Raw genomic sequence first — 12,056 nt, forward strand, 5'->3', positions numbered from 1 at the left:
TAAATGTCACTTAAACTGAGGATGTTTACTGACAGTTAAGAGATTTAATTTGAGATTCTACCAGGATCAAATTTAATTGGCCAGACTGCAACTACTTAAAAAAAAAAAATGTTTCTTTTATGTTTCTCTTCTTTTTATATGGCAAGAACTACAAGCTTATAGCAGCGGGGTGTCTGGGAGTTTCATCAGGTTTAGTTTAAAGCTCTGCTACTTTCACTCACAATAAAACAAACAAAATGACGTTGGTGCATAAAAAACACAAAGTAAGAGGAATGTACAAGTGAAAACGTTCAAGTTTTAACGGATCTCGTTAAAGGACAATCTGAAATAAAAAAAATTTAAAAAAAATTGAATAATTGCAATTTGAGAGCAGATTAAACTAATGTTCTACTCTATCATTTTGTGGTGCTTGTTCAAATATCAATTAATATTAAAATGCAGGAGACAAAGGATTAGAAGTATCCATTATTGTTGCTCATTAATTCAAGTAACAAAGGACATATTGCATTGACACCAAGAAGCAGAAAACTGTAGAAGTTGTCTTCTAGCAGCAAAAATGAACATGCAATTTATTTGAAACTAGCTAAGGGTCACTTATCCAAATATTAGGGGGGATGCATGTATACTGTATGTATCTGCTTGTTAGCATAGAAATGAACATAAATAGAGAGAAAATGCAAATCCAAGACTCGTTAAAAAAAAAAGAAGTTAGAATTATAGGGTACAATTTTTTTGATCCACCTAAAAAAACACTTTTTTTCATCATTATAAACCATTCAGATCAATATCCAAATCATGCCTCTGGTGAGTTTATGAATATTTTTGACGAGGATTGTACTTCCCAATATGAAATGGTTTTCTCTCCTGGATTTATTCACATGTCAAAAGCATAAAAAAATAAAAAATCCTTCACACACAGATTAAGCATTTCGGGGTTTGTAGCTCTTCAACTTGATAGTCATAAAACATCAGTGATGGGCTTTTATGGAACATTTGTTCAAAACACACAAATGAAAACATTTAGTGCTATATCAATCCATTTAAGCCTCGTGTCCAGCATGGTTGCGTTGCCCACAATTAGGCTGAAAAATTCATTTTGTCTCAGTTTGCTTTGGACACAGTTACAGAGGTTGAACTGAACAGCTGGTGTTTACGGGTCACTCAAACGGAAACGTGTTAAAATTCTCTCTGGCTCGACAAACTGGCATTAACTTTCATTTCCGGATTGCACTTTCCTCCGCAATTTGCACACAAGAGAACAAAGGACTGATTTAAAGTGGGGAAAAATCTGAATACGATTAAGGACGTATAAAATTGTTGTTTCGGTTTCAGATGTAAAGCACAGACGCAATCTTGTAGTGTCACAGCTGGACGTTGCGTCAGAGCAGCGGAACTGGTATGCAGGCTCGTTAAAATTTACCATCACTTCAGATGAAATGCATTAACATCTCTCTGGACTAATAACGCAGGCACTGGCACAGCTCTCCGTTATGTGAATCATCCAGAATTACAGCCCACTGCTAAACTAACTGAATGCAAGCAAGCAGCAGACATTCAGTGCAACCATCTCGGTGCAAAGCCTAACCGCTTTTTAACTGAGCGGACAAACAAAACATTTAAATTGCAGACACTTTCGATGCAGCTGTATTTTGAATCATTGCGTTTTGATAAGGTACAAAACAGATTACGCTAAAAAATTGGCCTATAAAATCCACCATATGTGAATTTGTTATTGATATTGCCAAAAAATGCTATTTTAATGTAAATACAATAAAAAGTACATGTCGTGTACAGACTGGGTGTTATTTTGGCATTTAAAGCTTTTAAATGTTTTTTAGCAAACACATAGCACCAGATGCTACACACTCTCCCACGTAAGCTACTGTGCAGCTTTACACCAACAAAGTTACATTTGCTGCAACAGATGCTTAGTTAACAATGTTTTTGTTTGATATGTTTCTCTCTTAAAGCTCTGTGTATTCAATGTTTACTGAAACAGTCAAAAACAAACTGAGCTAAAAATGACTGTGTCATAAGCTTGTTTTTCTCAGCATTAAAATCTACAAAATCTAAAACTTACCAAGTTAAAACTCCAATCTCATGTGTTTGCGTTTTAATGTGATTTTGTGTGATATAGCACCACAAAGTAGAGCAAAAGGACAAGTAAATGTATAGGACTTTCAAGTCTCATCTACTTCAATAACCCCAAATAACACCCAGTGCAACAATGCCAACTATTTAGCAAATACGGTCCACTCCTGTATAAGTTAAATTCAGGCGAAAAAAAAAAGAAAGAGAACAAAAAATACTACCAAGACATCAACAAAATTGTAGAGGAGTTCAAAACAGGGTTTGGAGTAGTGATGGGCCAAACGACACCGAAACCTCGGCACATGTGCCGAGCAAACAAGATGAAACCGTGTCGGTGCGCGTATCACTTTAAGGAAAACCACGTGACCGACAGTTCCTGTACCGTTTGGAAGTGACTGCGCCAAACTGTATTGACGACGGAGAAACTATGTCAACACGTTTGTGGGTTTTGTTGATGGAGATACTTGGTGTTCTTTGCTTTGCGTTGGTTTTCGGCTCGTATTTGACTACAGGCATGGATCAACCAAGGGAGAGGAAGTTTTCTCCCACGTTTTCTCGGATTATTCAAATTCCTTTCCATGGGATATTTGAGTTAGTTTACATGGACTAACTTTTATTTGTATTTGTTGGATTCACTCCTCCCAATCCACTGGAGGGCCCTCCAGGGCAACTATAGAGTTAAAGACTCAAACGAAGAAAACTGACACAGTACCAGTAATGAGCTTAGGCTGCCGTTAGCTGAATCTCCCATAAAATCATATTTTACTGCTGTTCATGAGTGTTGCCCAACGTGGTGAGTTACATTAATGCTGTAAGCTGTGAGATTTGAGTTTTTATCTGTTCTAAGCGTGCGCTTGGTGAATTTGCTAGAGCTAATTAGCCAAATGCTAGCTGTTTGCTGCAGTGTGATATTTGAATGCCGATGCTTATTTATATTACGAAGTGTTCTAAGAGTAAACTTTAATTTATAACCGGCTAGTCAAGTCAAGCCAAGCTCCTAAATCTACGTCTAAGTTTGTGTTTATTGAATATTGCAATGCTAAGTAGTGACGTTTCGTCTTTTTTTTACTTTTACAGTTTAACCGGCATGTCCATGTAAAAGCACTCGGCTATAAAATTGACAACAACAACGGATATCTTATGTTCTTTGTAACAATATTGTAGGTGAAAAATGTAGGATTTGCTCCCAGGTTTTGTCTTACTGTAAAGCGAGCACTTCCACAACACTGAGGCGTCCCGTCTTTATTTAATTCCTTTTCTTCTTCTCTTCTATGGCGGATCGCAAGCAACTTTAAGGTGCATACCGCCACCTACTGTACACAAGTGTGTAGTAACATTTCTTTAAATCTATTAAATTCTATTTTGTAATCTTGTATTTTGAAGAAAAATAAATAATGCCTTTCTTAATCTATAAATTTTATTTAATTTGCCTGCAATGACTTTCTAAATCTAGAAGATGTCACTGTAACTGACAAACGCTTACAGTCTCAGCACAGTGTCAACACAGTTTGGGAAATGTGCCACACACCCAGTGAGGCCTCATCTGCCCATCACTAGTTTGGAGGTTAAATAATGTTCCAAGCTTAGAACATCTCAGAGTGGTGTTAGATCCATTATCTGGAAATGAAAAAATTGGAAAAAAAAAGCTGATAGGCTGAACAAAAAGAATTAATCAGAAAAGCTACCATGGAAACTCTGGAGGAGCTGCAGAGACCCATATTTAATCTAGGGAAATCTGTTGACAGCTCTGAAGCTGGCTGGTATAGAATGTTTCAATTAGCAAAAGTGTCTTTATTCTTTTATGATTTCTCCAAAGATTATCTAAATGAAAACATCGCTTCAAACATGTTGATGCAAAGCATTAAGCCTACTTTATGCTACCACATCTATCATCTAATTAATAATCATTGAACTTTGCAATTAGGAGCTGGTAGACTTAATAGCTGTGTTCTCATGGAAACCTATCATCCAGGTACAAACTGAGAAAGAAACAGGTCAAGTTCACTTTAGCCCATCTATTAACAAAGACGATCCATTTAAAGGAACATGCCACTCAAACAGGAAATATCACGAGACCAGCTAATCTTCATAGCAGTCCCTTAATGTTAAATTGTTGTAATGAAGAACTCATCTAATATTGTTTCTGCCTCACAAGAAAAAAAAAAAACAATTTAAATAAATAAAATTATAAACATGCAAAGAGGGCAAAATAAGACCTTTAAGAAAAAAATAAATGTTTCTAATTACTCTTTCCTCCAAGCATGCTCATCTTCAGGTTGGTCCTTTTTTAAAGTCAACTGATAAGAGATTGTTAATGTGTTCTCTAATAAAAATTTTAGTCATTCATCTGAGCATTTTGCAATTATAAAAGCCATTTCCACTAATGCATACATAATGAAGTTAACTAAACGTGGGGCATGTCCTTCTACTCTGTGGAAGCCTTCAAATGTTCAAAATTGGCTGCAAGTGTGTGTATGTGTGTATGTTGAGGTATTTTTGAGATGTGGATAAAAACATCTTTTGAGTGGCAGCCTCTTTCAGGACCCCGATCACCAGGTTCTCTTTTCCTCCCAAGAGAGCAGAGCCGGTTCGTGATTTGACCGCCGTCCATCAATCAAACTGATCGCTGCATTTCCATAACAACTGCAGTGTAAATGACTTCTGTCTGAGGCCAAGAAAAGATTTTCACATTTTAAACCAAGTTATGTCACCAATGGCAAAGTAGTCCTATTAAATGTGATTTTAATCTACAGAAAATACATTAAATTCTATAATAGCAGAAAGATTTCAAGACATCTGCTGCAGTTGCAATTTTTTTTTGTTTTCACATTGAACAGTTGGACATCTCGTAACAAATGCAATATTTCGCATTAAATGTTCAAAGAAAATCATCAAATTTTATCCTTAAAGCTCTCAAAAGGTGCAAAATGAATCACAGGTCTCTCTCTAGATAACTTCCAGTGTATTTTCGGGTCTGATGCATTTCCAGGCACAATTACCGTTCAAGAATTTGTCTGAAAAATTGACAAGGAACATAAACAGACATCAACTGTCTCGCTCACGCACACACGCCAACACACGTGGCCCCTCAGCTCCCACTTTCTCTCTCATTATTTAGTCTTTCTGTCCAGAGAGGCTCAACAATAACAAGGGAGGAAATGAGAGTGCTGATGTCATAGGCGATAAACCACACATACTTGCACACAAGGGCACTGTCATTTTCTGAGTGAGATGACTGTAGTCACAGGGGAAATTTTGTGCACTGGAGGGTAAATAGCTTTTCGTTGGACTGATTGAGCACCACACATACAGACACATAAAACGCCTACCAAAAACACGCACACATGTGGGCACATATAGTTAAAAACATGTCCGGTTCCTGACAGAGAAGTCAGAAACTGGTGTATGTGGCACAAGCTCCACAAATGACTAATAAGTGAATCTGTGAAGATGCCTACATGCATTTTTTTTCACATTTGGGAAGATGATTATTTATGAGAATGAAACATTGCCACACTGAATGCTGCAATTAATGGGCTTAAAGGCAAGAAAAACGTCTCACGTTTAGATGTATACTCACTTTCCTTCTCACATCTTGCTGGCTCATTGTCAGGACCTTTGTGCCTTTAGACACTCCTCAGTTTTTGGTCCGTATTGAAATGATATAATTTAGTTGCTGCAGTAAATCTCCTGCTCCACCACATAACAAAGATGCTTTATTGGACTGAGATCTGGGGACTGTGGAGGCTGTCCTATTTAAACAATGCTCAACCTGTGCTAAGGAGTCCAAAGTGTGTGAAGAAATAAACCCTCACAGCAATACACCACCAACTCCACCCTGAATCACCGACACAAGGCAACTTGCATATTGATTAAAGGTGACCCATCATGCTTCCTTGAACATGTTAGGATAGGTCTGTGGGCTAAACAAAATACGATCATTTACATTTTTTTTTCCTTTTTACACAAAATCATTCTTGGGTAATGAGATTTTAGTCTGGTCAGTTCTGCTGATTTGGAGCTTTAAGTCTTGGGAGTCCGAGCTGCTGCTGGCCACGCCACTCAACTCAACATGTACCATCGCACATGAAAACAGATGTGCAATTATACAACCATCCATCTTTGAAAAGCACAGCAGAGCTTCCTGAACCACCAACAAGAATGCAGCGAGTGGTTTCTGGATGGCAAGTCAACAACAAAACACATACAGTAGTAAAACCAGCTGACCAAATGTGCTGTAGCTCAAAATATTAACTTATTGGAAAAAAAAAAGCCTGGGTGGTTTTATTTACACACTTGGGCTGTTTTTAGAAGCAGCAGAAACCCAAATGGAAGTACAAAAACATGCAAAATGTGAATTTCCCATACTACGTCCCCTTTAAGCTACATTCTCTCCCTATTGTTTGAATGTGGCGAGTGACACAGAGATCCATCAGAACTCAGTAATGGTTTTTTTTCTAATCCGGCAACAGATATGATTAATTTTGGACCCACTCCCATAAATGTTCCCCAAGGAAAGGTTAGAATTTTGTGTGAAATGTTTTTGCAATAAAACAAATGTGTTTTTTCCCCCACACAGTGTTATTAGGGACTGCATTAAGTGTGGACTGTGTCGCACTATAGCAATAATTAGACATGGGATTCGGTTAAACTGAACATGTAATTTAGGCTGAATTGGCAACGACAACATTAAACGGAACATCATAACGTCCACTTGTGCTTGTTAGAAGAAGACTAATCGTAATCTCCCCAAACAGCTCTTATGACACAATAAGGTATCATATGGCTACTGAGAGTTGTTATCATTATACTCCCCAGAAGAAGCTCCACGGTTCACGTTGCCATACATCCCTCCATGTGTTTGCGTAGGTTTGCTCTGTGCAAGTCTGCTTCCTCCCACACTAACAGAGACACTCACAATAAGGCAACTGCAGACTGGTATATGTGCTTTTTCTGTCTGAAAGTCTTCTATAAGTGCCTTCCTCGTGTCTCTGGGGTTTCTTACTACAGCAATAACTAATTTAATATGCTTGGAAATAAAACAACTAAGAGTGAAATATGTACATTAGGAAAGCCATAGCAGGAAAGACAGAAAACGTGTCCTTTTATTACAGACAATAGAGTTTGGATCCGGATATGCTTCATCAGTTTTAATGAATGACTTTGATGAGGACAAGCTGGAAGAAAATTGTGTGGAAATGAAGGCGCTCTGGATGTTATGCTTTCCCAGAATTTCGACATCTTTAATTGCAATTTTCTTTTAAAAATGAAAGGTCACCACCAACATTCTCTCCAGCTATTTTAAACTGCAATTATCACCATGTGAAAAGCAGCTCTGCACAGCCACCTTAGCAGCCTATTGATAATCACAGTCTAATAGGGGAAAAGGACATTTTTGACGCGCTGTTATTTTGAAATAAAGATCAGAACCTGCTTTTTTTGCTAAGTTTTTGCGCACAGAGGAAATTTGACTTTGGCTTCGCTTTGCTCTCAATGAAGCCGTTTCAAATATAAATATGGAGACGTAGAAAAAAAAGAAGCTGTTTGTTTCTCGTAAATATGCAAAAATACAGTGTTCTTATAAAATGCTGCTGCTCAGCTTTTTACTGGTACAGGAGTTACTGTAGTGATAGTAAGTTAAAAAAAATTTACTTTTTTTGTTTTTAATAGTTTTCACGGTCGTCCCCCATAAGTACCTGTCTGACTTGCTCCATGTTTTATGCGTTTTTGTGTACAGCAGTTTGGCAAACTGTTGTTTTCAAATGTCTTATGAAGAAAGACCCATTGTCTTGTGACATATAAGCGTTTATACAAAACTTACATAAAAGCAGATTCCAACTCCTCTCTCAAAAGTGAAGCTTCCAACAGAAAACAACCTTGAGCATACAGCTAAAACATTTCAGGGTTAAGATGTTCTTGTTTTTCTTTTTTGTTTTTTAGCCAGGTATTCTAAATAAAAAGTCACAATCTTGTTTTCCACTTTTAAAGACAGCAGAAATAGAAAATCTGAATAGTTTAGTTTAACTACATTTGTAATTTAATGAGCTCAGAGATGTAGAATATCAAATTTAAAAAATTGTGGTATTTTATTTATTTTTTTACCTGTTTCAAGTCCAGTGTGACTGTCACATAGTGGTATTCCATCCCATTCATAATAGAAGGACTTTGCCACCAACGGTTGGTTCCATCTATGGCATATTCAATAGGATGATGCTCTGCACACAGACAGAAAAAGGTAGAATATTAGATTAAGTTTTGATGTTTTATCAGTGAAATTTGCATCCAAAAAACAAACAAAGAGACGAATCTCCTGCTGGTAGAAGGCAGACTAAACAAACAGATGTGTAGTTTCAGGCTTAAATGGCAGCTGTCAATCAATTGATGCTTAGGTTCAACATTTATAAAAAAAGAAAAGAAAAATGTGACAACTACTGATAGTCAAATAAAACATGCTTGTTTTCCCCAACCTTAATGTGACAAAGTTTCTCCCCAAAATTCAGTTTCTTTCGTGATACACAGAGAAAGACAGAATTCAGAATAAACTTATAATTAATGGGCAAGTGAATTTTTTCACCATATTGTGGTTTTATCTATATTGTACAACTCCAGGGCGTATAAACTTAAATACTTACTGGATTTCAGCACATCAACAGTAATGTGTTTTGTGTAATGTGGCTCAAGCACAAACATCCTGTATTAAGGTAAAAACAGAGATTTATCCGACTCTGATCAGGTAAACACTTTAAAAAGTCAAAAAGATGCACTCTTTGAAATTGCAGAGACACAAAAACAAACAACCATTTTGTACACGGTCACACAAATTAACTGGCAAAGATTTTAGGCGATTCAAGCATGAAGCCTCCAGGAGCCGACTCCCCTACAGCGCTGTCACTGGGAAAGATATTCCACAACTGCAGCGTTCCTGTTGAGCTCGGAAGGACTATATCGGGCACAGTTTTTTAGATATTTTTATCTATATGTCAGACATTATGTCTGAAATGTTTATTTGTAAACATATAAGTTATTACTCTAACTTTATCAGAGAAAAAACAAATGGAGGTGGAAAAATGTTAGTTTTACAACATACACTTTAATAGTTGCAAAATAATGCAAACATGTTCTAATAATGAAGGAAACTCACTTTTTTCAGGTGTCTATGTTTCCTGCTTACTGAACCTACTGTGGTTAAATAATAAAAAATAATACTTAACCCAGGTTGCCAAGCAATTGTGCACACGGTGTACTTAGTAAGCAAGCAGAATCTGTTCAATACAGTAATAAATATTAGATCAGATTGTCAAAAAAAAGCTCCCAACCTTCCATTCTGTTATTTTTTTCCACTTTATTTTGCATAACTTTGGCTGTGTTTAAGCAAATGGAGGAACATTTTTTGGCAGATTGTGGATTTAATTTTGTCATATACCTTTAAAGCTAAGGTGATCTGTGTCCCTCCACATTTTCTGTGGCACTGATTCATATTCAAAATGCATAGTCTTCATACACTAACACTGCTATTATATTGCAGTTTTCCAATTCTTTCCCTGACTTTGATATTCCTTCAAAATGTTACATTACACCGATTTCCGGTAAGTGACAGTATTTCCTCATGCGTTCAAGTTGTCTTAGAAGTGAGATCTTGGTTTTAGTGTCTGCTAAATTAATTGCAACCACACACCATTAAGCCCCTGCACAATACCAAGAGATATCCAGCACAACAGTCATGTAAACAGCCAATTAAAACATATTGCTCACAGTACCCGCCTGTGGAGGAGCTTAGCCTGACCATTTTCATTTTTGGCTCTCGGTTGTTGTATTATCGCTCTTGCAAGTCTTACACAGCAGCTACTTTAGCAGGAGTAAGATATGTATGAGTTTTCTCTAATAAATGCTATTTTCCCTATGATTAGTTCTAGATTACCGTTTAATTTTGTTTTTCCTCGATTGTTTCTAACATTGGAAGTGAATTTAGCTCTAGTTGGAGGATGTTGGAATAAAGGCTGTGAATATGGACGCAGTAAATTACAAATGAAAGATCATGCGAATTGTTTGCTTTACAGATGAACGCGTCAAATGAAGCTTTTCTTCAGCTTCCTTTTTGACCATCAAAAAAAAAACACAAACATCATTCAAAACTTTCCTTTTTATGACATAAAGAGCACAAATTTAAGACCTGCTTGGGGATGTGCAGATGGCAATACCTCGAGTCAAAATGAGAAAACGGATAAAAACATGAAAAATATCTGACTCATAGCCTTAAATTGAACTCAGACTTTGTACAGGTAAGCCACAAAGAACAAAGCCAAATATACTGGACAAGAAGGAAAACATGCTGTAAAAGCTGGGGATATGAAACCAATCTAAAAGTGAATGCAAAACAATCGGATGCTGGTCATTTCACTATATGGAGTTATGTTTTGCACACATTTTGACAATAGAATATTGAATGTGATTATCTATATTTGCTTTAAGGAAATATGGTTATGTAATTTCTACCAGCAGCATGCCACTTTTTTTCATTTAATTTTGTATGGGGTCATAATCAACTAGTCAGGCTCAATGAGGATTAGAAGCAAAAAGGAGCACTGTATTTACTCTTTATTTCATAATATAACATTAGATTGTAAACATAGGTGCATCTTATGGCAATTTATTTTTGTCCCTCCATATTACTTATCTACAATAAAAATAAAAATCAATATATCACAGTTTAAGTACATGATGATGAAGTGGTTTGTTTGAAGACTTGAAATGTAAAAGACCAAAATTTGACAAATGAGTTTCTTTCTTCCACTTTCGTAACATTATTTGTCCTCTTCCCATTTCACAACGAGTAGCCATAATATTATGAGAACCAGCAGGTTAAGTAAGTTTCACTGTTTGACTGATAAAGAAAAGTGTTAAAATACACAGTGCATCACAGTTTGTTGCAAAAGTCAGTTCTCATCTTTTTATTTAGCAACTGATTCCTCCGTGGATTTGATAATCATAATCTTAGATTAACACAATTTAGATTAACATCTGCCAAATAATCCAGTATTTAGTCAATACAGCAGGATTAGTTTGTGTGATCTCTCAGACTGGAACTGTTGCGGGTTGAGAATCTTTCTCACCAAATGTGTTTGTGCCCTGCTGGTTGCAGATCTGACACTGCGGGTTCCTCACAGGCTGACCAGGAACATGTTCCACCAGCTTACAGAACATCTCTGGTCCATTTGTGCCACAGGTAGCGTTAGTTGTTATGTCTGCCATTGTAGCCAGATTCAGCACCGCTGGGAACAGCCCTGAGAAACAGAAAAGCAACACATGACTGGTTACAAGAACTAATAGACGAATAAGAACAAAAGAGAAACTATATGCACTGATACAAAACAAGTGAGACATATTCTTGCTTGGATAAACAATGACATTTTTAAAGAAAAGAGACTTATTGGCAGAAGTGTCCTTAATTTGTCAGTCACACTAATACCATACCATACCATACCAACTTTATTTATAAAGCACTTTAAAACAACCACAGCTGATACAAAGTGCTGTACATTAAAACACAGCATAATAAAAAAAAAAAAAAACTCTTACAGTTTAAAAACAAAAACATACACTCTAAAACTAGATCCCGCAGGAGTTAAAAGCCAAGTAAAATAAATGGGTTTTAAGACGAACTTTAAAAGTGGACAGTGAAGGGGCCTCTCTGACCTGCAAAGGCAAGTCATTCCATAACTTAGGACCTATGACAGAGAAAGCCCTGTCCCCTCTGAGCTTCCTCCTGGATCTTGGTACCTCCAAGAGCAGCTGATCTGCTGACCTGAGAGATCGATAAGGTACGTAGGGGTGAAGAAGCTCAGAGAGGTAAGCCGGGGCAAGATTATGCAGTGATTTAAAAACAAACAAAAGAATTTTAAAATGAATCCTAAAATATACAGGCAGCCAGTGAAGTGAGGCCAGGACAGGGGTCACATGCTCCCTCT

The 12,056-nt window shown here is 36.8% G+C and overlaps 1 protein-coding gene across 5 annotated transcripts in view; it reads right to left on the reverse strand.

The window, feature by feature from the left end:
• Window positions 1–12,056, reverse strand: part of lama2 (laminin, alpha 2) — a 153,707-nt gene that overhangs the window by 107,074 nt on the left and 34,577 nt on the right. For all 5 annotated transcript variants that reach the window (XM_081602472.1, XM_081602471.1, XM_081602473.1 and 2 more), the window contains exons 2-3: window positions 11,202–11,372; window positions 8,194–8,306 (exon numbers count right to left, since the gene is read on the reverse strand). In XM_081602472.1, coding sequence (XP_081458598.1) covers window positions 8,194–8,306; window positions 11,202–11,372 — 284 coding nt within the window. The remainder of the gene's footprint in view (window positions 1–8,193; window positions 8,307–11,201; window positions 11,373–12,056) is intronic.

This window comes from Poecilia reticulata, chromosome 21, assembly GCF_904066995.2.
Source record: "Poecilia reticulata chromosome 21, P_reticulata-male-v2, whole genome shotgun sequence".
In the NCBI taxonomy this organism is placed as follows: domain Eukaryota; kingdom Metazoa; phylum Chordata; class Actinopteri; order Cyprinodontiformes; family Poeciliidae; genus Poecilia; species Poecilia reticulata.